Raw genomic sequence first — 27362 nt, 5'->3', positions numbered from 1 at the left:
GAGGTTTTATAGGAAAACTCTCAAAGACCCTGCATTTTCTTGTCATTTACTTTTCCACTTTTTCTCTCGATTTTTATGTCATGCCTGTTAGTCATGGAAAAATGACAGATGGAAACATGGGTTATGAACGAACAATTGTTGTCTGCATGCATGACCGCTTATATGTGCCTGATGTGTTTTGTGAAAGCAAGGACTACGTATTTGCCGCAGAGATAATAGCTAGGAGGTAAGGGTAGCTTAGCTACAACAGGTAAAGCGAGCTCACCTTCGGGCCGCGCCGCGGAGAGCTAAGGAGTTTATGGAAAGCTTATCGTTTCTCAAACGTCACGCCAAAGGGGACGGAAGTTTCCTGAGCCTATAGGTTGACAGAATTGAGAGCATAGTCCATCGGACAATGGATACGGTACACCGACGGGACGGGCCGAGACGTGTGTGCTGTGTTGGTGTTTCTTTTGTGCTCAGTTGGACGGGCAATGAATGGGCGGATGGAAGAAGGGATGAAAGAGATGCAATGGAGTACGCATGTGAAAGGTAGGTGGCGGAAGACGGTGCGACGGGGATCGAGCAACATAACTGTGGACGGATACAAAGCTGTAACACGGTCTCTACAAAGCTGTCAGTGAGCGATGTTTTCGATTTTTGGTAGGTAGTTTTGGGATCATCGTCAATCCAGATTTACATCGGTTCATCGCCGAGGTCTTTCACGTAACGGCGTCAAGATGGACGGCGAATATCAAAGCTCGAACATCAATTCAAGAAGTATCTCTGTAGTGTCTTTGTTACAATATTGATTGTATTCCTAGAGGGTTTTATGTCGAAGACCATCCCATCAACGCTGCGTAGGTATAGAGACGAAGACCTAACATTGGCTGCAGTGATACGAGAATTTATTACCCAAACTGCTGCCGGACACTCAATCACAGCTCAACAACAGCGCACGATTTCAGGCTGCAGTTTCCGGCGTACTAATTTCATATGCAGCTCATGCCGGATGGTACATTTTTCTGCGATTTAAAACCCCGACCCCTACATGAGTGGCGATGGAGTTTATATGTCCGCTTCAATATTCTCATGTCCGCCAGCCGGCATCTGCATCTTCAAATATAATATCCCACCAACGCACAGCAAACATGTATTTTATTCTACCTTCTTGTTGCTCTTTAAATATTTTTCTTTTCGTCTGCATTCATTTCTCAACTCCCAGTCGACACAAAGAAAACCAAACCAGAACCGAAATCACAGAAACTTCCATCGTGTGAGTATATGTGCATCCAACCACCAGAAAAACAGACCACACCCCTAACTCCTCTTCCATCCCAGTCCCTCAAGCAGCTCCAACAACCACCAAGATCACTACCAACAACGTCAAAATGCCCTTCATACGCCCCGTCGAGATCCCCTTCTTCCCCCGCCTCCCCCAAATCTCCCCTTGGTTCATCCTCTGGGGTCTCTTATTCTCCGCTTTACTGTCTACCTCTCTGTCCTCCTTTTTCTTCCCCTCCTACCTCTTTGGGCGTGCCACTCCCAACAACAACATCCGGGGCCACATCAGGCCCTCTGGAGGACCCGAATTCGAATTCGACCGCATCGCCCACCTAGCCGGTAACGAAATCGCTGGTAACGCTCATGTAGCTGCCCGCCGCGTCCAACACCGGGACCATACCCTTCCCTCCCCAACAACCACTGTCGCCGCCGCGACTGCGTCAACCACCACCAACACCACCACCACCACCACCACCACCACCGCCGACGCCTTCAAGCAGCCACTCATCACCCGCTCCCCGCCGCCGCCGCCCCTAAGCCGCCGCGACGACCGCTTCGACGAATACGACTTCCCGCATTTCGGCGACGACGAAGCCGAATCTCGGCTCGCCAACGGCGTCAACGTCTACGACCAACCGATCCAGACCGTGCACCTACAAGACGTGCGGCCCTTTCCCCTGGGCGAGGTGAACGATATCCCCGGGGTATTCGCGGCTTGTGCGCAACCTTGCATGAAAAAGGCCGTGGAGCTCAACACCGATTGCAAAGATCCGCTGGATCTCGAGTGCACGTGCAGGCCCGAGAAAAGGGCGGTGATTGAGGCGGCGAGTGACGAGTGTTGTTGGCAGGCTTGTGGGGGTGGGGTGCCGGAGATTTTGTGAGTTGCTTCTTTCTTTGCCTTTTTTTTTTTTTTTTTTTTTTTTTTTTTTTTTTTTTTTTTTTTTTTTTTTGTTGCTCTTTCCTTCCTTCCTTCCTTCCTTCCCTCCTTCCTTCTATCCTTCCTTCTCTCCTTCCTTCTCTCCTTTCTTCTCTCATTTCTGCTTTCTTTTCTCTCGTCTTGGTTGTTACGGTAATGTGACTGTGTAACTAACGTGTGATAACAGGTGGCGCCCGTGCTGGAATGATGACAACCCGTTGCATTACTAAAGTGGTCTTTTATATCCGTCGTCGTCGTCTTCAAGACTCTCGTACTCAACAAAAAAAGACTGCCCGTCAACGAGCACATCAACGAAACGACCAGAACAACGGAGACGACGAATAGCCAACCACGACAGGGGAAGAACTTCAGCAGTCACAATCGAACCCGATCACTCACCCCCCACTTATCAGCTTCAAAGTCCCAACATAGGAGGAAATACACCTCATGAGAAAAGTTATCACAATTCGGGAACTGTCATCAGGCAACAAGGAAACAAGGATAGATGGAAACGCAACTGAAGGGAAGGCGACGGCTTTGATTCTGTTAATGTTATATGGGATGGCATTGCAAAGAGAACGTTATATGGGACTGTTTTGAGGCAGCAACATTAGCTCACCTAATTTTTAGTGCTAGGGAAACAAGAAAGAACTCTTGGCCGTTCAAATAAGTTTTGATCCGTATGCATACACCGGTATAATGCCATTTTGACGGTTTTAATCTTATTATGACTATTATTATTATCACTGAGGTCCCGTAAAGCTATGTGTTACTCGTAGCATACCTCTCCGATTATGTATGCATCTGGACCTCCGCGATTAAAGCATGGACATCAAGTCATATCCAACGAACAGTCCCTCTTATACCACGGACAAAATGCAGTGGAAGTGATTATCTTGGTATATTCATGAAATGGTAAAAGCCAAACGTTGTTCCCATGCATTCAAGATGATTATGCAGAAACAAAAGACTTTATCTTTCCAAACCATCCCAACCGATTCGCTTTTCCCTTTCCTTCCTTTCCTTCCTTTCCTTTTTCCTTTTCTTTTCCTTTTCTCTCATCCATCACCACCTCACAACCCCAGAAACACCATCGCAACACCCACAAACAACCCCCAAGCCATTCCCATGCCCACCCTCAACTCACCCGCCGCCCCATTCACATATATCCCCCCTTCATCATCAGAAAGCCCGCTCGTGGACTCCACCGGATTCTCCACCGCCTTCGCGCCCGGCACCCCCCCTTTACCCTTCTTGATCTCCTTCAGGTCCGTCGTCGTGGCATTAAACCTCGTCTGCGCCATCGAAATCTCGTTGTTGTCCAGATCAAATACCACGTACGCGCTGCGCAGGAACGTGTCGCCTAGGGTGTTGCTTCCCGTGCAATTAACATTACGTTCTTGGATGCCAAAGAGGCAGGCGTCTGTGACGCCGTCCGGCATACGTGGGAGTTTGTTGTTGGTGGTCTGATTGAGGACGAGCTCGCTCATGGGCACGGTGATTTGCAGCTGAGAGGAGAAGGAGAAGATGACGGATTGCGAGGAGGACCTGAAAGAGCAGGGAACATAGGCGTCTAGGTTGCCTTTTGGGTTTGGCATGATTGTCACGCCGATGGCGTCGTAGAGGGGTTTGACGATCTCGCGGGGCAGATAGCTGAGGGTTGAGCCGGTGTCCAAGAGAACGGCAAGGGCGAGGTTGTCTTTGGAGAACTGGGTGGTGTTATCGCCGTTGCCGTTGCCGTTGGAAGAGGACCGGGACTGGGATAAAGACAGGCCGGTCATGGTGACCATGAGGTTCTTGTACTCGCCCTTTTCGGGGGTTTGAACGGGCAGGGTGAGCAGGTCGCCCTCGTACTTGGCGGCGTCGACGCCGCCGAAGAGGATGGTACCCGTGGGGGCATCGAGGTCGTTGAGCCAGATGGAGTAGGCGTTGGAATTGATCAAGCCGTCGGCGACCATTTGCACTGGAAGGTTGTTATAGGTTGGCAACCCGACGCGGGTTTGCACTTCGCTCAGGGCGTACCCTATACCGACTAGTCCCTGCGCGTTAGTTGAAGAGTAGCCGATGCCAAACTGCAGCCGGTTCAGTTTGGTGTTGCCGATTGTAAAGGTGTCGGATGCATAGTCCCCTCTGGCGCCGGAACCATCCACATACGTGATATCGAAATTATTGCCGATGTACTCATAAGTAGACGAGTCATTGGCCAGGTAGGTGCCGGAGAAATCGCACGGTCTGGATTTCTCTTGACAGAGATTTGAACTGGGAGCATTCACCCAAGTATCACTAGAGCCTGTGTCGAGATGTAGTGAGAAATTCCTTCCGGGCGTACCAATGGTCACATTGATATAGTATCCACATATCTGAACAGTGGTATCAGCCAAGTATTCTAGCAGAGTATTAGAAGGGTAAAACATACGACGTTATCCAATGTGACTTCATTCATTCCTCTCCTTCGTAACCTGTCCCGGGCAACGGGATTTGGGACGGACAGTCGTTCCGTCTGCAGACTGACCACCTTTGGGGCACCGGCATTTTGCTTCTGTTGAATTGTGAAGGCTTCCGTTGTTGATAGAAGGGATGCCGTCAAGGCCAATATCGTCGTTCTCCTCATCCTCATTTTCCCTTCTTTTTGTTTTGTTTTTTTCTCCCTCGATCTTTTTGTTTTAAAGAACGATGTCGACAATCTTGGGTATCCAAATTTTGAGATCCCGCAAGGCCCTCTGATAATCCCACAAGGCCCTTTGATACAATGCCCGAATGATATGTAGATGATAATACAATATAGTAAACCAAAAAGAATATGTGACGAACGAAAGAGGGAAACTGGCAAGCGAAAGTTTGAGAAACAAATGCGCGATGGAGTAGGTGGTGCAAAATAAAAAAGAATGTGAGATGTGTCTGAGAATACTCGGATAATGTTGATCCAAGTAAGACTGAGTGAGCTCTTCAACGTAGGCCAGAAAAGCAAACCAAGAAACCAAGGCGGACCTTGGTCAAGTGAAAAGTGTAATGACACGTAGGGTATGCAACTGAAGACAGTCCCAACGATCGTACTGTCTAAGTGACAACCAACACCTCGTAAGTGCTTTTCGTGACCGGATTAGTATAAAGGAAAGAAGGGGAAAAAAAGAAGGATAGGAGGTTGGATTAAGGTAAGGGCTTAGCAAGTAACCTAAGAAAAACAAAGCTGTAACAACTATATCAGATGAGAAGGGAAAGTCACATGGACACTTTTTGTCCCACCGATGCGAGCAAGACTGATGGGATGACAGAAAGATGAAAAAAGGAAAAGGAAAATCTACCGAAGATAGAGGTAGAGGTAGCCAGGCTAGGACGGGGGTCATTCTTGGGGGCAAGAAGATAGGCGGGGGTTGTTCTTGGAGAAGAGAAAGAAGGCTCCACGAAGGATCCATCGACAGGGGCTGGGGCAGGAACTCGGAAAACAAACAGGCCCCGATGAAGGCTGTGTTCGTTCTTCGGCGGCATAAGCATGATGCGTAGCCTCGTGGGCTTAGATAACCAAGGCTCCTGTGGATGTGAACTGCATCTGGTGTTGGGAATGTGAGCCGTTGGGGCCGAGGCTGATGCAGCACATATCCTGCCGTGCCTGCGAAAGGTGTAATCTGGTCCAGCCACATCTTGACGACAACAACCTGTCCGTTGTTGGGCTGGGTCGAGGTGGACTTTCCCTCGGTGAAGATGCCGACGAGGTGCTGAACGGACAAGAGCGACAGACGGAATGGAAGAAAGGAAAGTGGGAGAGAAGGGTCCGAGACGATGACGACGGATGATCACTTCCTTCCACTGCTGGGACGGAAGATGCTTCTTCCTGGGAAGTTGGGGGCCTGAAACAACCTGGAAGTTAGGTAGATGCCAAGACGAACCTCCCAGAGCCGGATCTGCCACAGTTTCTGCGATTTTGATACACTCGCTGGCGCCTGGACCCCATCAGCGGCATCAGGGAGCTTAATGGTCGAGATCAAGATTCGACAGGCCGTTTGGGGTAGGTGATCGACGACGCTCTATGTATTCCCCTGAACCGATGAAGGGATGAAAAGGTACAGAAGGGAGGACCAGTTCAGACGAAGAAAGGCTCTGTTCCTGAAATCGTCGGAAATCATCTTGGGATGGTGTCCCTGTTTTCTTTGATTAACAGATAGTAACAGCTTTAACTTTGAGCCAGATCCTTGGATGCCATATAGTCTGTGTCTCCAAAAACAATGATCAAAGACATGGTGAAACTCGAGATTTCCAGTTGTCCCAGCGATGAGAAAATGCACGATCTCCCATGTGTTAGTGTAGCTTATGTCAAGCGAATTTAGCGAGCCTTGGAAGCCCTTGTTAGCGCCCGTTAACAGTCTAGCTTGGTGACTTACACATCAGTCCTTAAACGTTTGTTAGTCTATTACGCGCCCCATATTTTCTCACAGGGGGGTGACAGTTGAGTTTGCAAGGCAGGACACGTCTATCTACGCGATCTGATTGGCTGAAATCACCTGATTTCAATGTGAGGAGGAGTTGATAGGAGGGATTCAAACTGGCACACACAAACCTCTTATTCTGGCTCAGAATCACCAGAATCACCAGAATCAACCCCCATCAACCATCCCCACCTTCTATAATGGGTAAAGTTAGAGGGCATTCACAGGCCATTCGCAGGGCATTTGCAGGGCATTTGCAGCGGTTTAGCGATTCAACCAACCAGATTTCAAGTAAGTACCACGCTAACGAACTTTCCAGGACTGATGTGTATACCTGGTGATAGCGTCCACATGGGCCAATTTCCGGTAATTTGCACGTGTCCGTTAGTGCCCTTTTCCCTGTAGTGGAGACCAATTTTTGCGCCGGTGGAGGTTCCATCCAGGAAACCACGCTTTGATGTTCCTTTCCCGTCCTTTGTCGGGTCGATTCAACCGCAAATCTTTTGGTGCGACGGTTACCGAAAAGCGCACTGTTGTTTTACCTTTATACATCCAGTTTGTACTTGAGGTGCAGAGTGCGCGATGAACCATACCGTAGAAACTCGCGAATATCGGATTTGGGGTCTGCAGGAAATTCCCTAACTCGGCTACATACCTGATGCTTCAGGCAGAGTCAACGCAACAGACTGTACGATTCTCTAAGAAATCCCCAATTCTGAGGCAAGCACGCTGCTCTGACTGCCTGGGCACGACAGATATGGGGCCCAGAGAGGAAATTTACCCCAGGCCCCAAATCCGATATTCACGAGTTTCTACGGTATGCTCGAAAGCGAAAAGACGGACAGATCTCGAGTCCGAAATGCTCGGGTCCGAGATCGGATAACCCTACGTGCTGTAGAGGTAGGTTTGGATGCAAAAGTTAACAAGAGCAAGGAAGGCATGCATGCCGTTGGCAGCAAATGTGAGTTTGGTGAATTGGGGATTCACAGCCAGTGTCGATGTTGCGATGATGATGACTTCACACTCATCGAGTGTCCAAGGGTCAGTGTTCCGGTGATGACGGCCAAGGTATGTGTGTTGGCGGCGTTGATGGTGATTTTGATCCTCTGAGCTGTGCCGTTTACCCCGACTTCGATCTATAGCCTCTGATGACAACAATAGACATCTTTTGGCTGTTTTGTGATGTTGTTGGGCTATTAACGGTGCCGTTTATCCAGGCTATGACGTTGATACAGCCACTCTCGAGCCGCAACACCGTGTTATGTTCTATGTGGTTGGGGTCCGAGGTGTAGTAATCTCTATTCGAGAGGTTTAACACAAGAAAACCATTGGATGAACCGGTTGAGATCTGGGTATGATACTCACTGTTGTCAAAGTGTAAGACATTTCTCTCGCTGCCAGCGGGCTACCAACGGACACAATGTGTAACCGAACTGGATATTGCCTAACATTGTTTCACGAATAAGGCTGTTGTGGAACATCAGAGCCGCACGTTTACACCAAAGAGGGAAATGAGAAAACGAGACTCCATTACTCGGTATGACGATCGTCATCAGACAGAAAAAGTCTTTTCACCTTCCCAATTAAACTCGCATGAGGGCAGGAGGGGAAGCCAAGGACATGCCTCGGTTCGGCAAGTTTGTCCCGACTCGGTGAGACACAGCTTGAGGTAGGGAAAGAACTCCCGTTGTTGTTAGTAAGCGGGCTGTGAAACGAAATGCAAAGTGCAGTTGCCAGAGAGAGCTCGAACTGAAATCACCTTTGTCATCCAACTGAAAGTTGGAAATGTCTTTGGGAAGGTGCAGCGGAGGAGGCTCATTCTCTGTTAGAGGTAGTCTTACACCACAAATGGGGACCAGCTGCTTTTAAGTATCCAAAGAAAATAATACCACATTCCATTATGATGGGATTGACCGACAAAGTAATTTCGAAAATAACAATTCTGTGCAAAAGCTAACGTATATACTCTCCAACATAATGAGACTCCTCCTTTACCACCCATTCATCCTCTATTTGATACTCTTGATGCTCTTCTCCAGCTCCTTCACGCTCTCCCTGACCTTGGGGCAGTAATGTTTCCTCAACAACTCGCCCTCCCACACCGTAGACGCGAACGGGTTGCTACCCTCCACCGTCGCCGCAAGCGGCTTATATGTGCCGTCGCCCTTCCTCTCCTCCGTGTTCCAGAGCGAGCTGATCTTCCTGCCGTGCGTGTGCAGCACGTCGGCGAGCAGGCCGAGGAGCGCCTGGGCTGACTTCTCGGGCACCTGGAGCGACCCGGACATGAGCTGCTTGGTGAAGGCGGCCAGACGGAGCGGCGCCACCGAGCGGATGTTCCAGGGCGGCAGAAGGATACCGCTCAGACACTTGACGAGCAGGACGGTGGTGGTCTGCAGGTTGATACGGTTGTTGCGGCGCACGCTGTTCTGGAGCTGGAGCGACTGGGCGCCGAGCTCGAGGTCCGGATTGACGGAGAGGGAGAGGAGGGACTGGAAGAGGTGGGTGATGAAGAAGGAGAGGTCGAGGTGAAGGTCGGAGCGGGCGTTGTGGGCGTCTTGGCCCTCGAGAAGGGCGAAGGCGGTGACAGTGCAGAGGAGGGCTTCGCGGCTGGTGTCACGGACGAATTCGTGTTCGTCATCTTCGTCCTCTTCCTCTTCCTTGTTCTCGTCATCTGAGTCGTCCTCCTTCTCAGCGTCCTTCTCGCTATAGCGGACCAGGTCTTTTAGGGCCTCGAGGAGATCGCCAAAGAAGTCCTGGTTGATCAGGTGGGAGTATCTGGCCAGACCTTCAAGACATGCACCCATGAGTTTGGGGATACGCATCTTGAGGATGCGGAAGTACGAGGCGAAAACCATCTTGAGCGTTTCGGACTGCATCCGCTCCCGCTCCTCGTAACTCACAGCCGCATCGGCGTGGGCCATGACCTTCTCAGCCTCCTTTTGCTCCTTGAGAAGCTTGCGCTCGCGCTTGGTGCGGAACTCCTTCTTTTGCTTCGGCTTCTTGACCGACCCATCATCCTGCTTCTCCACCGTGTCTCTGGAAGCTTTGCCGGAGAACTCGCTGAGCAGACGCAGGTGGAGGAACAGGTTGAGGATGCTCTCGTCAACCTGGTAGTTACGAGCCTTCATCATCTTTGTGAGTACTGAGATGGCCTCCATGGCGGGCTGACCATCCTCATCCTCGTGGAACAGGGTCTCGAGAGCTGTCCGGCACTTGACAAAGTCTTTATCAACATTTAGGTAGCTCAGCTTCTTGATGAGAATCTTAAGAAGCTCGCCGCGGAAGTTGAAGTGCGGTACTGCGTTCAAAAGGGTGCAGGCGCAGGTAAGGGCGATGCTGGAGATGGGCTGCTTGGACTTGTCGCGAATAGACCCGCCTGCGAGGGCAGCGAGGGTCTTGATGTACTGGTAGTAACCGGTGACCATGGCCTGCTCATAGACGCGTAACCGCTTGACATCCTTGGACAGCTTTTCCTTGGCAACATCCTCCGAGGCCGGTCTTATCCTGTAGCCGGGAATGACATCCTTATAGACGGTCATCTGGACAACAATGGCGAGCTTCTTGATGGCGAGAAGGTCCGACTCTCCAATCTTGGCGAGCGCCTTGAAAGCCCCCGGGTGCTCCTCTGGGTCTTCGTTGAGTTGCGTCGCGATCTTGGCCATTTCCTCCTGGGCTCTCCTGATCTGTTCACGCTCGGGAATCTTGGGTGCTTCCGGCTCAGGCTGAACTTCCTCCTCCTCAGGGGCCTCCTCTCCTTCACTCTCCAACCACTCCGCATCGCTCGCAATCTCGGCGTCCTCCTCTTCCTGCGTAACCCAGGTTCCTTCGGCAACTCTGATGGGCAGTTTCGTGGCATCGGCGGCCTTCTTCTCCTTCTTCTTCTTTCCTTTTCTGGGGCGGTTCTCATAGTCCTCCTCGAGGTTCCAGCTTTGTGCACTCTTGAAGAACTGCTTTTGAATTTTGACGTCGCTGGTTGCTGCGCCGTCCGAGGACTGACCTTCCCCGGTCAGCTTCCTCCGCTTGGAAGGATGGGAAGACATAATATGTTGTTGATGGTTGTGAGATGATGTGAAGTGAACCGGAAACACTGAGTGTGGGCGATTGATATATGCTGAAGACAGACTGAAGTGAGGTGTTGAGAGCGGTGTTCTGTAGTGGAGATGGGTATCGATTGTTGTTCTTCAATGAGATGAGCTCAGGAACATTTTCCAAACTTTTTGGACCCTGGCCGCCAATGCTGGGGTCTTATCGGTGACGTGTGGTTGGTCAACTCTGCTTATCGGACCCCACCCCTTGGAGAAAAAAAAGTTGCTGAACCATGAACGGCCATTGAACTGCACTTCACTTTGCGATTGAGTGCATGCGCTGGAGCTTCGAGTGGCCGCATCTCTCTCCAACTTGAACTCCCTTCCATCCCAACAACCCACTCTCCAAAACATCACCACCGTCGCAGCAAAGAGAGACCGCGGCAATCTCTTTCTCGACAACTGTACATATATCCTACATCCAGTATTCCTAGTCTCCACCCCCGCGATAGACGATCGAGACTGCACCCCTCCCGTCTCCCACCACGCGCCGAAAGGCCGACCGGATTCCCACTTTGCGACGCGATCGAAATATCGACATCGGCTCTCCTCACGATACAATACGATACCCATATAGCCGAAAGATAGAAAGAAATACACAACCATGTCGTCTTTGGCCTCCCAGTTGGCCCAGATCGCCACCAACTCGCGGTCGACGCTCAACACCAAGGTCCTCAAGGCCGCCCACTCCAAGTCATTGATCTTCGAGCCCCGCGTCGCCGCCACCCAGACATACCCCGAGATCTACTCGATATGCCTTGAAGGCTTTGAAGAGCTATGCAACCTCGATTCGCGCTTCGCCAAGTTCGCCCAGTCGCTATGGAGCGAGCAGAGCCAGGAGGCCGACAGGACACAGATGAGCGCCGCTGAGAACGCCGCCCTCGATAAACATGTCGAGGCCTTCCTCCACCTCTGCGGCAGCAGGTTGCGTCTCATGCCCGCCATCAAGGCCATCGAGTGGTTGATTCGCCGGTTCCGCATCCACGAGTTCAACACCGCTGCCCTCATCGCTACCTTCCTCCCATACCACACCATCCCGGCCTTTGTGACCTTGCTGTCCATCCTGCCCGCCAACATCCCCAAGGAGTACCGCTTCCTCGACCCCTACATCCGCTCTCTGACCGCGCCCCCTCGCGCCGCCATTGTCCAGCAAGCGACGAACCGCCCCGAGCTGCTTACCGCCATCTCCCAGTATACCCTCGATTCTTGCAAGTACCAGATGGAATACCCCGGCCTCATCTCCTTCTGGGGTGGTGTCATGGTTGAAGCCACCAACGGTCTCCTCGACAAGTACCGTTCCGGCAGGAGAAGCATTCAGATCGAGAACGACAACGCCCTTATGCAGCAGCTTGGCCCTGTCCTGAGTGATGCCATGGTCATGAAGAGCTCCCCTGGTCTCCAGATTGCCAGCTACATGGTTGTGACTATTCTTGCTGCCAAGGGCGGTCTCGCCGACAACGCTCTTACGGCCTTCATGGACCAGCTCGTCCATGGTTGGACTCCCGAGACGATGCGCCCTGGTCTCGTCACCCTCTGCATCATCTCCCAGCACCGCTCCGCCAAGCAGCTTTCTGCCAGAGTCACCAAGGCTCTCCTCAAGGTTCCTGAGCTTGCCTCCGTTATGAACGAGATTGGCAAGGACCACAGAGTCGATAAGCTGGCCAACGGCCTTGCTCTTGCTCTGGTCGACAGACTCCACAAGAAGGGTGATGTCCGCAGTCTGCCTGTGGTCAACTCGCTACTCCTTGGCAACGTTCTCCGTGAGAAGCAGATTAAGGTCGTCTACAAGTCTCTGTTGGTTGCTGCCCACAGAATCAACGACCAGGTTGATCAGGATGGCGCGATTCGCAAGGAGCTTGGCACCATCCTGGTCAGCTTGTCCCAGGCTGGTGGTGAGGTTGGCGATATCGTCCGTGCTACCATCGAGGAGGTTGACTTCGACATTGATGCTCTTGAGTTGACTCTTGGCGCGTCCATTCGCCCCAAGCTCGCCGTTGAGGATGCGCCCGAGGCCGCTGCTGAGGACAACACTCCCAAGGTTGACAAGGAGGCGGAACTCGCGCAGAACTTCGAGAAGCTCTCCAAGCTCAAGCCTCAGACTGCTTCGTGCTTCGCTGAAGAGCCTCTTGATCTTCTCGAGGAGCTCTACTCGCTCTTCTTGTCCGTTGCTGCCGACGAGACCAACCTCTACAAGTTCGATGAGGCCCCCGTTCTCAGCCGCCCCCAGGCCCCTACCAAGCTCTTCTATGCCAGCTTCTACATGCGTCTCTGGTGCGGTTCTCTTCCCACTTTGGCCAAGGTTGCTGCTCTTGACCGTGTCAAGAACCTCCTGAAAGATGAGGAGTTCGCCAAACTGGACTTCCAGGCCGTCGTTCCCTATGCCATTGTCGCTCTTAGTGACCCCGCCAAGAAGGTCCGTCGTGCCGCTGCCGAGCTGGTCACTGTTCTGGGATCTTTCTACGAGACCAAGCCCAGCAAGGCTCGCCGTGTTTGGGGCTCTGAGGGTCTCTATGCCAAGACCGCTGCTGTCAGCTGGCTAGACTTTGATGCTACCAAGTCCCTCCTCCACTCCGTCCTGATTCCTTCTCTCGAGGAGTCCCTCCTTCACGAGGACCACATCTTGGCTGCCCTCACCAACGCTCTGGAGAGCTCCAAGTCCAAGGACGGCGACAAGAAGCACCTGTCCCACGCTACCAGACTTGCCATCTTCAAGTTCCTTTCTAGCCATGTTGTTGGAACACCGCTTATTGCGGTCAAGCTGAGACTCCTGCAGCCGCTCAACCAGATCAAGAGCATCTCCGGTACCTCCAGAACCGACCTACTCCTTCCTCTGTTGCAGTGGTGGGCCCGCCTGTCCGAGGCAGAGGCTCAGCAGCTCCTTGCCCGCGAAGCTGTGGATGAGGCCTCTGTCAACAATGCTTTCGTTGATGTCGTCGTTGCCAACAATGAGGCTGGTCTCAAGCTGATCTTCGAACTCATCAACAATTCCAATGTTGTTGCCCGCAACGGCCTCGTCCAGTCGCTCTTCGGCCGTATCCAGAAGATCTGGTCTTCGATGAAGGCCGAGACTCAGTTCTCCACCGCTCGCGCTCTGCTCACTCTTTCTCAGGCCGTTCACCCTACCGCCTCAGAGCCAGACGTCGTTGCTACCGAGGCTACCGACGTTTTGCACAAGGTCGAGCTGACTACCGATATCCTGCTTGACTTCCTCGAGTCCCTGTACGATGATATTAAGAAGGCTACCGAGAAGCCGGCGACCAAGCGTAGACGTGTTGGCTCGTCTGAGAAGAGCGTCGACACGCAAAGCCCTGCCGATGTCAGCGCCAGCCTCAACAAGGCCACCTTTGTTCTCGAACTTGTTCAGGAGTCGAAGCCTGAGGAGCATCCCGAGTTGCTTCCCAGCCTCTTCACCACTCTTTCTGAGCTCCAGCATCTCCGTACTGTTGTCGGCTCTGAACTGGGTTACCTCCAGAGCCTGGTTCTCAGCAGTCTGCTTGCCATGATTCCGGCTTACAAGGACAGCAAGGAGCTCACTATTGACCCCGCGGCTGGCCATGGTGATATCCTCGCCTCCTGCATCCAGCGGTCTTCCAGCCCCACCGTCATCAACGCTGCCCTGCTGTTGGTTGCCAGCCTGGCTCGCACTGCGCCCGACGTTGTCTTACACAGCGTTATGCCCATCTTCACTTTCATGGGCAGCTCTGTCCTCAAGCAGGCTGATGACTATTCCGCTCACGTTGTCAACCAGACCGTCAAGGAGGTCATCCCTCCTTTGATCGAAACCTTCCGCAAGAGCAGGAGGAACTTGGTTGCCAGCACTGCCGAGCTTCTTACCAGCTTCGTCGTTGCCTACGAGCACATTCCTTCTCACCGCAAGCAGGATCTCTTCATCACTCTCATCGAGAACCTCGGACCCGAAGATTTCCTCTTTGCCGTCCTTGCCATGTTCGTTGACAAGTATGGTGCTACTGACAACATGCTTGCTTTCACTGCGCAAATCATTGGTTCCTTTTCGGTGGAGATTCAGCTGCAGACCCTCATCAAGCATCTGGATCTCATCAGCGACATGTTCAAGCCCAAGCCTGTCCTCTCCGCTGCTCTGCTCGCCAAGGTCGACTCCAACTCCTCGCAGGATGTTCATGAGCTTGCTAAGAAGCAGCTTACCCTCCTCCCGAAGTTGCTTGCGAACCGTCGTCTGAGACGCGAGATCTCCGGTTTGGCTGAGAAGGACGATATGGAATCCGTCAAGATCCGTGAGCTCTATGCCCAGCTCCTCGAGGGTGTCCTCACGCTGGCTGGCACCGTCAAGGCCAAGAAGACCCTTCACGACCGCTGCGGCGAAGCGCTCTCGAACCTCCTCAACCTGCTGTCCATTGCCGAGTTCATCAAGAGTGTTGAGGCTCTTCTTGACCGTCCTAACGTCACTTTGCGTCAGAAGGTCCTCCGTGCCTTGGAGCACCGTGTGGACAGCGAGAGCACCAACAACCCCAAGTCGAGGGAGGCTTTGCTTGCTTTCTTGCCCCAGCTGACGGCTGTCATCCGCGAGTCGGACGACATGAGCTACAAGCACACCGCCGTCAACTGCGTGGACAAGATCGCCGAGAAGTATGGCAAGAAGGATCTCGACGCCGTTGCCGCTGCTGCGGCCACCATTGCTGGCGACAGCTGTCTTGGCCAGCCGTCTCAGGAGCTCCGCGTTATGGCTCTTCTCTGCCTTGCGTCTCTCGTGGATGTTCTGCAGGACGCTATTGTCCCTGTCCTGCCTATTGCCATCCCCAAGGCTCTTGGCTGCCTCGAGGAGAGCATCAAGGCCGAGAAGCCCGATGGTGCGCTGCACAACGCTGCCTATGCCTTCATGGCCGCTCTTGCCCAACACATTCCTTACATGATCTCGGGTGCCTACCTCGACAGACTCCTTGCCTGCTCCAACGCTTCTGCTGCCGCTGGTCTGGACGAGGAGTGCCGCGCCAACCGGGCTGACTGCCTCCAGTTTGTCGCCAAGCTCATCGAGGGCAAGGTGCTCTTCACTGCCCTGGAGAAGAACTGGGTCAACGCTGCTGCTTCCGGATACTCGGTAAGTCTTCCTCCTATCACCAATCCTGCTACATTTTCTAACCATCATCAGGCTCTCGAGGAGTACCTCCACGTCCTTGGCACCGCTTTGGACAAGCACCCCAAGTCCTCCATTGCCAAGAACACCGCCCTCTTCACCGGCATCTTCCTCAACGCCTTCGACCTTCGTCGCAGCGGCGTCCTCTCTTCTACCCAGGAACTGGAAAAGATCGAGCTCCTCATCAACGAGACCTCTCTCAAGATGATCTACAAGCTCAACGACGCCGCCTTCCGCCCCATGTTCTCCCACCTCATGGAGTGGTCCACCACCGGCCTGCCCAAGTCCGACCTGGCCGGCAAGGCCCAGCGCCAGGTCAGCACCTACGGCTTCCTGCAGCACTTCTTCGAGAACCTCAAGTCCATCGTTACCTCGTACGCCTCGTACATTATCGACTCGGCCGTCAAGGTTCTTTCTACTCCCCTTAGCGGTGACGACGTCCTCAAGACCCTCCGCTCTCGCGTCCTCCGCACCCTCACCAAGTGCTTCGAGCACGACCAAGACGGCTTCTGGCAGGCGCCCGCGCACTTCAACGCCGTCGCGCCCGTGCTGGTCGAGCAGTTCGGCCACGCCGCTAGCGCCGACAACTGCACCGAGGATTTGGTGCTCACCGTTGTCGAGCTGGCTGCCGCCGCCGACAGCAAGGAGCACCACAAGGAGATCAACTCGGCCCTGCTCAAGCACCTCCGGTCGGAGCAGGCGGCCGTCAGGTTGGCGGTCATCAAGTGCGAGCAGGCCCTCACGGCCAGGCTGGGCGAGGAGTGGCTCCAGAGCTTGCCGGAGATGTTGCCGTTTATTAGCGAGTTGCAGGATGACGACGATGAGGTTGTGGAGAGGGAGAACAGGAAGTGGATCGTGGCGATTGAGGAGACGCTTGGTGAGGACTTGGATAATATGTTGCAGTGAGGGGTTGCTGGGGGTAAAGGCGATTGTTGGAAGAGTACGTAATGTGATTAATGGTCACGGAACGACGTTTATGTGTGGTATATGATCAATGTTCTTGATCATGTTGAAGGATATCCTGTAGATGGATGGATGGATGGATAGCATTTGCATTTGTAACTGGCGTTAGGTACAAAAAGTCATGGTTGGGTTTGATGTCAATAGATATGCAATGAATCTTGAAAGTCTTGTTTGTTGGTTGTACTTATTTTGTGTCCTGTGAATTCGTCTATCGCTCGCTCATCGAGCATGCACGCAGGATACTCTCCTACAAAGCCAATTGTGTCGCAAAGAGGAAGATAGTTCGCTCTGTTTAGCCTTGATCCTTTGGGTATCTTCTCCCCCCCCCCCCCCCCCCCCCCCCTTTCTCTCCTCTCTCATCCGCCACTGCGCACTCCTCACCAATCCCATCCCTTCCAAACCCTCCGGCTTAACGAACATACTTGCTCATAAACCTCCTATGGAAATCACTCCTCAACAAATCATTCACAAACTCCTTCTTCTTATTCCTATCATCCACCCCTCTCGCCTGGTTCTTAAACACCACGTCATCGTCCCACCGCCTCTTGACCGTAAAGTCCGGCTTGTTCAGCAGCGGATTGCCGAGCGCTATGTCCTTCTCGCGCTGCTCTTCTTCGGCCTTTTGGCGCTCAAGCTCCTCGCGCTCGCGCTTCTCTTGACGCTCGCGGCGCACGCGCTCGAGTTCGCGTTGGAGTTCGGCTTCTTCGTCGTCGCTGTCGGAGTCGGAGTCTGAGTCGGAAGAGTCTGATGAGGCGTCGTCGTCGTCGTTGTGTTTGTTCTTTGCGTCGCCCGCCTCCGAGCCCGCCGCGTCTGAATTGTCGTCGTTGTCATCGTCGTCATCTGAGGAGTCGTCGGCATCAATCTCCCTCGTCAACTCTAATATCCTTCGTCGTTTGGCTTCTTGGTCTTCCTCCTCTTTGTTGTCACCACCACCCGTCAAAGCCAATGGCCGCTTAGCTCCTCCCGCTTTCTCGTTGTCGACATCATCGCCAGAAGAAATCAAAGCAGGTCTTCCACCCCTCAACTTGGCCTTGTGCGCCTCCTCAGCAGCCAGCAGCTCGGCGCGCAGGTCGCGCGTGTCGCGGTCTTCGGATGCCCCAGCGACGCCGCCCTGGCCGGGCTTGCGGAACTTGAGCTGGGTGTAGGCGGGTAGGAGACGTTGGTGGTAGGCGGGACCGCGGAGGGCTTCTTTGCCTTTGGCCTGTTGGGGAATTTGTTAGTTAGTAGGCGGGCGACAAAAGGAGAATGCGGCGGGATTCTATTCCGTTGATTGGGGGAGGATGAGGATGAGGATGAGGATGAGGATGAGGATGGTAGTGGGATGCGTACCGGGTCGAAGGTAGGTCTGTGTGCTGTGGTCATTTTGGCGGCTTGATTCGGTTAGGTACGTAGAGATAGTTCTTGGGTTTGGCGGTCGATGGCGGTGGGTGGGTTGGAGATGGATGAAGCGCGCGCGTGATAGAGGAGGGCGAGAGGCCGGTGGTGTTGGTGTTGGAAAATGCTGCAGAGAGAAGTTGTTGATGGCGAAACTGGCAGTGGACATCCAATGCAGCACCAGTGCTCAGTGTTTGGTACATAAATGGATCCAATGACGCCCTGGGGTCCAGTCTCGCAGGCGCGCTTCTTGACCGCCCGCCAGGCCCAGACCGCATGCCGCAGCGGCAGAACCCGCCAAATTTTGGCGGACTTTAGTGGCAGAAATGGGACCATAGCGACTGGGTGCAACCGCAGCACAGTGATCTTGAATCTTCATCCAAAAGTAAACAAACTCAGTCAAAATGCCTAGAGAAGCAGAACCATCAGCCAACGAGAAGGCTTTCCTCTTGAAGGCGCTTCAAGACGAACAGATCCGCCTCGATGGCCGCGAGTTCGACCAATACCGCCCGCTAGAGCTCACCTTTGGAGACGAATATGGCGTCGCTAATGTATCACTTGGCAAGACAAAGTACGTTTGTGTACTCTCACCACCACAACACCACGCATATTCAATTTGAGACACGCCTAGATACTAACCAAATTTCCCCATCCAGAATCCTCGCCAAAGCCTCCGCCGAAGTAACCGTCCCCTTCGCCGACCGCCCGCTCGACGGCATCTTCACCATCGCCACCGAACTCTCCCCCATGACCGCGCCTCACTTCGAAGTGAACCGGCCGACCGAAACCGAAGTCCTGCTGTCTCGCCTGCTCGAAAAGACGGTCCGCCGCTCCGGCGCCCTCGACACCGAGTCGCTCTGCCTGGTCGCGGGGCAAAAGTGCTGGTCCGTCCGGGTCGACGTGCACGTGCTCTCGCACGACGGCAACCTGACGGACGCGGCCTGCTTCGCCGTCGTCGCCGCCCTCCGCCACTTCCGCAAGCCCGACACGAGCATAGAGAACGGCGTGCTGACGGTGTACACGCCCGCGGAGCGGGAGCCGGTGCCGCTGGGTTGGCTGCACTCGCCTTTCTGCGTGACGTGGAGCTTCTTTGGCGACGAGGGCGAGACGGCGCTGCTGGATGCGGATTGGATGGAGGAACAGGTCAGGGTCGCCAGTGTCACGATTAGCTTGAACAGGCACGGCGAGATCTGCCAGATCGCGAAGCTCGGGGGCGTGCCGGTGGAGGCGGTTGCGCTGCTGCAGTGTACCAGCGTGGCGCTGACGAAGGTGAAGGAGTTCTCGACGTTCTTGGATGGCAAGTTGGCGGAGGATGCGAAGAGGAGGGATAAGGGCGGCTTTATGGCCGAGTTGAGGGCGGAGAATGATCGTGTTGTTGGGTGACGCGGTTGAGGAAGTAGAGGAAGAAGTGAGATACCCAGGTACGGCCATAGAGCCGAGAAGAAAAAGCTGTGTGGCTAGGGCGGAATCTGGCGAGGATACGAGGCAGCTATGTAGCTGACCTTGCTTTCACGGTCAAGAGAACCGCAAGCGTTGTCCAAGAGGCAAGCCGCTCCATGGAATGGGTTCTATTATTAGGGGAGGCGCCGCGAAGGACGTGTTCTCCCTCATGTCTGGTCTGAAGGGAATGGCCCCGCAACGGCGACCGGAATGGCTATCTAACATTCTACAGGGTATCTTGCCATCAGCTTAATCCCCAAGCCCTCAGCTGCCGGTAAAGCTGCTAGATGAACAAGGAGAACATATAGGCGCCAGGTAACCGCAGTGTCCCAGCCTCTATCTCTTCTAGACGCAATGAGCTCAAAGGTTTAGTTAAAACCCATGTCTGAGCTCCCAAGATGCTTCTAGGCCTTTTCCCCCATGATCCACTCCCGTCCAATTTTGCCGTCTTTTGATCCGGTGGTGAGGTGATCTCGCGCTCCAGTAAGGGTGATTTTGGAAGCCGGCAGCGGGGTCTCGGAGCGCTCATGATCTACCCCCTTGGTCATTTAGCAGGCGGTGTTGATCAACAGCAGGCGAGTTCCAAGCTTTGCTGGCCCAACAGCGAGGAATCGGCTCCCGCGTAGGATCCTCCGCTCAGACGCTGTCGATGTACGTTGATGTACGTCTGCAAGCTTGCCGTCGTGATATAAATCGTTCTCTCCATCAATCAGTTGCTCACCGCATAACCGGCGGCCTCGACTCCTTGTTCCACTTAACCCTTGACCTAACCCACTCCACCGCCTCCCTCACGCCCGTCCCCGTCAGTGCCGACACGGGTAACACCCTCGAGTCCCTAATACTCGCGCTCTTCTCGCCCTCAAAGACCTTCTTCACCAACCCTTCCTTGATCCGCACCACCTCGACGCAGTCTTCTCGGTCCTGCTTGTTCGCCAGTATCAACAGCGGTACGCCTTCCGTCTCCGAGTGCTGCAGCACGTCCTCCAACACGGCCCGACACTCGTCCAGCCGGCCGTTGTTCTGATCACGCTCGATTTGGCCGTCGCCAATGTCGGTGCTGTCGATGATAAAGATGATGGCGTGGCAGGACGAGTAGTACGAGTGCCACAGGGCGCGCAGGGAGAGCTGACCCCCGACGTCCCAGAGCTTCAGGTACATGTCGGGAAGGGTGATGGTGGAGACATTTTGGCCGACCGTAGGAACCGTTTTCAACTTGGGCTCGGGTTGGTCGGGGTGGAAGAGGGCTTTGACTTGTTCGTGAAAGGTGGTCTTTCCGGCATTGTCGAGACCTAGGAGGATGACGGAGTATTCTGCGGTGCGGGAAGAGGGTGGGTGTTAGTGGACTATGGGATAAGATGGAAAAGGGGTTAAATGGAAGGGAAGGGAAGCTAACCCTCTTTACTGGTCGCTAATCGGTAGAGACCCTTTGCTAGGTGATACATGTTGGCGATTTGTCTCGGGGAGGTGCTAATGGATCTGGCAAGGGCGTGTGGAAAGGCAACAGGTGTTGTAGAGACTCTCGACGATATTGTCTATGTACACGGAAGACTTGCCGCAACGGGATCGGGAGCGTGTCTTCCCCAGACTTGTCAAACGCGCCGGGGGGCCGATCACACAGCGTCGAGGCCCCACATCTCTAACGGGCTGACAGGGGCTTGCCATCCCAAGTTAGCGGCTTCAGTGGGTTTCTGGTCTGAAACGTGGACCGCTAGGGATGGATCAGCCCGATAAGATAAGAACCCGCGGGGAGCTCTCTGTGTCGTCATAGGCCAGTTTCACAGCATCAGGCCGCTTCCAGCTTTCTCTCTGACTTTCTGCTTCTTCTTTCCCCATTCTTCTCCATGGCACAGAAGCTTCTCTAGACATCCAAGAGCACATTTACAGCCTTCGCCATGGCTCCCGTCGCTCTAGAATCAGAGCCAAGGTACGTTACGACTATGCGCCATCGGGTAGCTCCCACTTATACACGCCCAAGTGGTGAAAGCAAAAGAGAGGAAGCTAAGTATGTGTCTACGATGTGTACAATCAGCTAATTCGGATACTTCTACAGGTATCTACCCTTGGTTCTGGCGGGATCGCATATCACAGCCTCTCTCTATCTCACTTACATCATCGGCTTGGGCCTCTACCGATCGTATGCCCAACTGGGCCCAGCCCAAGACACGCGTGGCCGGATATCGCAACGACAAAAGCTGGCGGCGACGTTCGGCAGTCTATCACTTCTGAGTCTAGGATCTGCCATCAAATCTGGATTGGAGTATCTGACCCTCTCATACAAAGTATGGGCATCCGAGCGCGGCATCCCTCTTCAGCAGACACTGTCCGGCGGCTTCAGCCTCGAGAACCTCACACCCGAACATGTCCGCGCTTGGTTGAATGATACACCGCTCTACCTCGATGCTCTCGAGATCGTTGCAGAAAAAGCACGGAGACTGTGGTGGGGACAGCAGCTCGATCTGGCAACGGTCTCATGGACCATGTTGCTGGCAGTCGAAGGCCGCAGGAGAAATATACCTTTCCTCTGGGCATATGCACTGCTTGCGCATTTGGTCAATCTCTCATTTGCGCAGAACTTGCTCTACGTCGCTATGCTTTTGACGCCTGCGCCCATTGATAATACTCACAAGTCGAGGTATGGCTTTACAATTGGTCTTTTCCAACAACTCTATAGTCTGGCTAACTAATGCCCCTGCAGACTATCGAAGCTCCTCGCTCGCGCGTTCCCACCGAAACCCACCAACTGGTTCCCGAAGCCCGCCTTCTTCCACATCCTCCTTGTTCTCAACTACCTCGTCATGCTCTGGGTGCCTCGAACCGCAGGAACCGTCAACTTCCCCACAGCCGTTGCTATCTCCAAGGCACTGTCCCTTGCGCCTCTGGTTCTACCAGCCATCATTCCCAAGTCCTGGGGAACGATCCACACCGAGCCACACGACACCTACAGTTCCCTCACCAAACTCTTCAACGTCATGTCAGTTGCAAGCCTGCTTCTGCACTGCAAGACATCTATCGCCGGTCTCTGGTACAACCTCCCTGGCTCGTACAAGCACCGTCACAGCGTCAGAATCCCCTTCGACATCGAAAAGCGATCAGCCTGGGAGCGAAGCACAACCGCCATGGAAAAGATTCTAGGCTCCATGACAGACCACCCAGCCGTCGCAGCCGCTGGCAAGGACGTCCTCCTGTGCGCTTTCAGCCTCGGTATCTGGGCAGCGGTTCGCGCCTTAGACGTGGACCACATGCTCAAATCGGTAGCGCCATTCTACGGAAAGAAGGACGCAAAGAAAGCGCTTCCCCCTTCGTACCCGAACGTCGCAAAGATGGGGATTACGGAACCCGAGCCGATTTCGGAGAGCGAACCCTCGCGCCCGAGCTCTTCTTCAAGCTTGACCATGAAGCTTAGGGACCGTGGCAAGCATGTAAGCTCGAAGCTCGCCGAGGCTCTTACCGCCAATGGCAATGCAGAGACTAGCCCGAACCAGGCACCAAGGAGACGGGGAAGGCCACGCAAGATCAAGCAGGAACCGACGCCGGAGCCGGAGCTGGGAACCATTAACGAGGTGGCTGGTGTACCTGATGCAGCAGCTGACTCGACTTATGAGCCTACACCGGCGGTTAGGGCGCAGGCTGTGGAGGGTGATGTCTTGCCGGATGATGAGTTTGATTGGGAGTCGGCGGCTCTTGCGTGGGGGTTGACGGCGCTGGGAGGATTGGGAGTTGGGTCTTCGGCTGTTTATGGGGCTGAGTGCGTTTCCCGTTGATCGAGGGTGTGAGGATTGGAGAAGTTCTTAAGCACTGGCGTTTATGGAATGATAATGAGGGGAGTATATAAGCTGGAGGGAGAGAGTTCATATAGCTGAATCTGAAAGTGCTATCTACGTTGCTCGTATGGTTGTTATGGTCTGGTGTTGTGGAACCGCTGGGCTACGGAAAGGGGGATAGGAAGAGACTACTACGCCATGCTGGACACAAATGGTGAAATGAGCAAGTATCACCACCTGGTTCGAACTACGTAAATAACATAGCACACGCATCAACTGAGCTTGACTCTTCTGGACCTTTTCTCCTTTTCGTATCTCGAACATTTCGCTGTGAACACAACACATGATTTTGGAAGCAAAGACACTATCAACCCAGACGTGAATTTGTTCCTCCTAGAGACACTGATCTAACCTAAGGGTATAGTAGAAACAAAAGAAATCCCTAATAAACCATAACTCCTTTTCGGGCACCTCAATGGAGGAAACGTTGTCAACGAGGACATAGCTACCCGCCGAAGACCAAAAAAAAAAATCAATCTGAAAATCCACAACCCTCTATAGGTAGGATCAGACATCCTGATAACACACTTTTCCCCAACGCCAAAACTGCAAATCTACCTCCATCCCTTTCTTTCTCTGAGATCACACTCTGATACCCTTTTCCGAGACACACAAAGCCCCTGCTTGGCACATGGGCTTCTCAGATCATAGTAGATCTCGAGAAGCCAGGCCACCCTTCGCTCTTTTTCTCCACAACACTTGCTTCAATCCTCTTCTCTGAATCACCATCCCTTTCTGCTCATCCTCATCACCATCTCCATCTCCACCCCCTTCTCCTTCCCCTCAAACATAACACATCACCAAAACAGGCCCCTCCTTCCCCGCCAGCTTCTGATTATACACATCCATCACCACCGAGTCCCAATCCCCATCACTCCTCACATTCCGCGGGCAGCCGGCCGACAGGACATGGATGTACGGAGAAACACTAGTTCTGCCGCAGATGGTCCCGATGGTGTTCATAATGTAGGTGTAGAACCCGCTGCGGACGATAGGCGAGTGGGAGTGCTGGTAGGTTACGGGCGGGCTGACGTCCTCGTTGGTGGAACGGTTCTTCATGTGCACGTGGTAGGTGAGGTCGGCGTCGTCGGGGACGTCGAGGACGAAGAAGACTGTTTCTAGTTTGACGGGGAGTGGGACTGAGGCTGGGATTGGGACTAGGGCTGGGGCTGGGCCTGGGGCTGGACCTGTTGTTGCTTGTTGGGCTACTTCTTGTTCGCAGCCCTTAGCGAACTCATCATGGGTGCGCTTCCGGGTGCCGGTGAAGATCAGGTCGTCGGTTTGGGTGGCGGTTGAGGTTGCGGTTGAGGTGGTGCTGGGTGTGGGTGTAGGATCTGCTGGTATGGTGTTGACAGGTGCTGGAGTGGAAACAGGAGCGACGGTTTGAGTGGTGCTGGTTGTGATATTCGGTACACTGGTATTGACTGATGCTGGGGTAGGAACAAGAGTGACGGTTTGGGCGGGGGTGGTTGTGGTAATTGGTACGGTCGTCTGAACAGGAGCTACGGTGGCTGTAGGGGCGGCAGCTATGGGAACAGGAGTGGCGGTTTGAGTGGTGTTGGTCGCAATAGTTGGCACAATCGTCTTGACTGGGGCTTCGGTGGTGGTAGGGGCGGCAGTTGGAGTAGTGTTACTTGTGACAATCGGTTCGACGACGCCGACAGAAGCCGCACGTGGCTCCGGGATGGGGACTGATGCTGAAGTCTCGGCAAAATTAGGTTCGCTCGTGATATCCATCTCCACAGGTAGAGCATTGTCAGTGACAGTACTGCAGGGATTCTCGATCGCAGCTGTTGTGGTCGTGTTGCTGGATACCTCTAGAGCAACCGGCGCTCCAGTCTCGACACTTTCTATCACAGTCTGCGAACTGATGCTAGATGCTCTGGTAGAGGTCGTTGTCGCGGTCGTGGTTGAACCTTCGGAACCTGTCTCTGACCCTTCGGAACCCGTTTCTGGTATAGGTGAGGCAGTGGTTGCTTCCGGCGAAAACGCTTCCAACTCGGCAACTGGTGCGGGTGAAGATGCAGATGCCTCAGAGGGTTCTGGCGATAGGAGTGCATTCGGGTTGTTCTTTACTGCGTCCTTTTCCTTTTTTCGAAAGAAGACTTGTTGCTGGTAAACAATGCGGTAGAGGAGCCCCATGAAGTGGACCATGATACTGTAAATTTGAGTTAGCAGCTGTTCGTTGCAAGGAGGTGTTTGGGATCTTGGAAAACTTACAGGGTCGAGTCATTAGGCCATATGGTTTGGCGCCTATTCCCAGGGGACACATAGCACTCTGTCGAGCCGAACCACTTCTCTCCCCAACCGGTCGTGAGCATATAATATGCGGCACCCCCCAGCATATTCTTCATGCCCCTCACATCACCCTGAGTTTTGTGGTGGACAAGGCTCTGAAAAGGGGAATTCAGTACAAAGTCCTTCATCTCCTTGTTGAGCTCTTTGCCCTGCCAGTCATTGAGTTCGAGGCGTCGATACAGTACCGACAATCTTGAGTTCCGGTCTGTGAAACAATTAGCACGAGTCCAACCAAAGTTCAAGTAATTGGGGTGAGAACTTACCAAGGGTGATATAGTCCAGAAGAATCGGGAGCTGGTTCGGGTGGAGATCGACACGCCGTGTGATGGTTGCTCCTCGGTTGGTGTAGCAGTGACCGTAGCGAAAACCGGGGATGTCGCTCACCCGAATGTACTGATTGTCCACAGGAGCTGGCGGTGTGTTTTCCGGGGAACTGGCAGAAGGAGTGAGGAGGTTTGGGTCATTGACCTGTGGTAAGGCATTGCCCAAGGGGAGACCGGCATAGGGCTCTTGAGCCACGGGAGGACTAGAGTTTGGAACACTGGCCTGTGCAGGGATCTCGAGGTGGTTTTGCGAGATGGACTGTTGTTGAGGCTGTTGTTGAGAGCCTTCGCCCTGCCAGGAGTCTGAGACTTGGTCAACCATCCCGTTCAGTAAGAGCTCGGGCCTTTCCATCTGTGCAAGAGCAGCCTCTATGTCTGCCTCATCAAACGTGATCTCCCCCAACCAATCCAACGACTCCAACGATAGGGCGGGCTCGGGGGGTAAATCTGAAGGAGTCTGAGTACTAACCGCTGGGCCACCTGAAGTGTGTCCATCCTGAAGCGAAAAGGGACTTGCAGGCGGATCAGGGGCACTGGGCATACATTGTCCTTCCTCTAACTCATCATGACCGTCCGTGAAAGGCGGAGTTAAGGCCTCAAGGAGTTCAAGCTCGTCAGGTGTGAAGTCAGTGGGACATAGCGTTGGTAGGTCTTGTGACGGTAGAGGCTGCTGCTGCTGGTGGTGATGTTGGGGTTGTTGGCTTGTTGATGCTGATGGTTGGGGCAGCGTCAACTCGACCGGCCCCGGCTCTGGTGCATGATCTGAGGCATGATGTGATGGTGGTTCTTGGTGTTGTTCATGTTGTTTTTGTTGATCGTCGTCGTCTTCTGATTCGGAAAAGAGCGAATGCAAATCATCATCAGCAGCGTCCCCAAAGAGCGAATCGAGGTCATTGTCGACAACGTCGTTCTCGTTCTCCCTCTCGTTGTCCTCGGCGGCAAGGAACTCCTCCTCCAGGTCGGAGAAGAGGTGGTCCTGCTCAGAGTCCACAGAGACAGAGCCCATGATTGAGATGGTAACTCTTACACATACAAGAAGATTCAGCCGGTGACCAAGTCCAAAGTTTGCAATAAAAAGTGCAACAGGACAGTCAACCGAGGCGCGCGACTGGCCGAGTCACAGCGACAGAAGGTGCAATGTCGAGTGATTGATAGTTTGCGATCGAGTTTGCAGCAAAAACCGAGCAGCAAGTTCGAAGTCGCAGTCGCAGTCGCGGATGAAGTGAAGACTTCAGATGGAGATGAATGCAGTTTGATAGAGAGAACAGGGTCTGGAGGTCGAGAAAATAATGTGGAGCTCCACGTCAAGGATGGGTCAACAACGAAGGTTATCCACTGTTGCCTGCAT

At 53.6% G+C, this 27362-nt stretch overlaps 9 protein-coding genes across 9 annotated transcripts; 4 read left to right on the top strand and 5 right to left on the bottom strand.

Annotated features, from left to right (window-relative positions):
• Window positions 1–925: 925 nt before the first annotated feature.
• On the top strand, window positions 926–2602 carry B0H65DRAFT_268937 (uncharacterized protein). Its single transcript, XM_062822725.1, has 3 exons — window positions 926–1255; window positions 1321–2140; window positions 2367–2602. Exons 2-3 carry the CDS (start codon window positions 1371–1373, stop codon window positions 2407–2409), a joined length of 813 nt encoding a protein of 270 aa, XP_062679674.1. The 5' UTR covers window positions 926–1255; window positions 1321–1370; the 3' UTR covers window positions 2410–2602.
• Window positions 2603–3061: 459 nt separating this feature from the next.
• Window positions 3062–4984, bottom strand: B0H65DRAFT_268932 (aspartic peptidase domain-containing protein). Its single transcript, XM_062822724.1, has 2 exons — window positions 4596–4984; window positions 3062–4539 (listed from the first exon to the last, which is right to left on the bottom strand). The coding sequence occupies exons 1-2, from the start codon at window positions 4794–4796 to the stop codon at window positions 3253–3255; spliced, it is 1488 nt and encodes a 495-aa protein (XP_062679673.1). The 5' UTR covers window positions 4797–4984; the 3' UTR covers window positions 3062–3252.
• A 3323-nt stretch (window positions 4985–8307) lies between these two features.
• Window positions 8308–10967, bottom strand: B0H65DRAFT_473299 (nucleolar complex-associated protein-domain-containing protein). Its single transcript, XM_062827196.1, has one exon. The coding sequence runs from the start codon at window positions 10638–10640 to the stop codon at window positions 8610–8612; it is 2031 nt and encodes a 676-aa protein (XP_062679672.1). The 5' UTR covers window positions 10641–10967; the 3' UTR covers window positions 8308–8609.
• On the top strand, window positions 10799–16798 carry B0H65DRAFT_268918 (U3 small nucleolar RNA-associated protein 10). Its single transcript, XM_062822723.1, has 2 exons — window positions 10799–15759; window positions 15811–16798. The coding sequence occupies exons 1-2, from the start codon at window positions 11290–11292 to the stop codon at window positions 16699–16701; spliced, it is 5361 nt and encodes a 1786-aa protein (XP_062679671.1). The 5' UTR covers window positions 10799–11289; the 3' UTR covers window positions 16702–16798.
• A 306-nt stretch (window positions 16799–17104) lies between these two features.
• B0H65DRAFT_473296 (pre-mRNA splicing factor cwc15) lies at window positions 17105–18354 on the bottom strand. The gene is made up of 2 exons (XM_062827195.1): window positions 18088–18354; window positions 17105–17959 (listed from the first exon to the last, which is right to left on the bottom strand). Exons 1-2 carry the CDS (start codon window positions 18118–18120, stop codon window positions 17168–17170), a joined length of 825 nt encoding a protein of 274 aa, XP_062679670.1. The 5' UTR covers window positions 18121–18354; the 3' UTR covers window positions 17105–17167.
• A 50-nt stretch (window positions 18355–18404) lies between these two features.
• Window positions 18405–19685, top strand: B0H65DRAFT_268906 (ribosomal protein S5 domain 2-type protein). Its single transcript, XM_062822722.1, has 2 exons — window positions 18405–18703; window positions 18789–19685. The coding sequence occupies exons 1-2, from the start codon at window positions 18537–18539 to the stop codon at window positions 19513–19515; spliced, it is 894 nt and encodes a 297-aa protein (XP_062679669.1). The 5' UTR covers window positions 18405–18536; the 3' UTR covers window positions 19516–19685.
• A 510-nt stretch (window positions 19686–20195) lies between these two features.
• On the bottom strand, window positions 20196–21183 carry B0H65DRAFT_268902 (P-loop containing nucleoside triphosphate hydrolase protein). Its single transcript, XM_062822721.1, has 2 exons — window positions 20966–21183; window positions 20196–20882 (listed from the first exon to the last, which is right to left on the bottom strand). Exons 1-2 carry the CDS (start codon window positions 21012–21014, stop codon window positions 20290–20292), a joined length of 642 nt encoding a protein of 213 aa, XP_062679668.1. The 5' UTR covers window positions 21015–21183; the 3' UTR covers window positions 20196–20289.
• Window positions 21184–21351: 168 nt separating this feature from the next.
• On the top strand, window positions 21352–23629 carry B0H65DRAFT_473292 (uncharacterized protein). The gene is made up of 3 exons (XM_062827194.1): window positions 21352–21496; window positions 21623–22204; window positions 22268–23629. Exons 1-3 carry the CDS (start codon window positions 21465–21467, stop codon window positions 23331–23333), a joined length of 1680 nt encoding a protein of 559 aa, XP_062679667.1. The 5' UTR covers window positions 21352–21464; the 3' UTR covers window positions 23334–23629.
• A 298-nt stretch (window positions 23630–23927) lies between these two features.
• B0H65DRAFT_578576 (uncharacterized protein) lies at window positions 23928–27020 on the bottom strand (the record flags this gene model as incomplete). Its single annotated transcript, XM_062830735.1, has 3 exons — window positions 23928–25551; window positions 25614–25896; window positions 25955–27020. The coding sequence occupies 3 exons, from the start codon at window positions 27018–27020 to the stop codon at window positions 24177–24179; spliced, it is 2724 nt and encodes a 907-aa protein (XP_062679666.1). The 3' UTR covers window positions 23928–24176.
• Window positions 27021–27362: the final 342 nt, after the last annotated feature.

The sequence above is a fragment of the Neurospora tetraspora genome, assembly GCF_033439725.1.
Source record: "Neurospora tetraspora strain CBS 560.94 chromosome Unknown B0H65scaffold_6, whole genome shotgun sequence".
Taxonomy (NCBI): domain Eukaryota; kingdom Fungi; phylum Ascomycota; class Sordariomycetes; order Sordariales; family Sordariaceae; genus Neurospora; species Neurospora tetraspora.
This window is presented reverse-complemented; position numbering and strand designations above follow the sequence as displayed.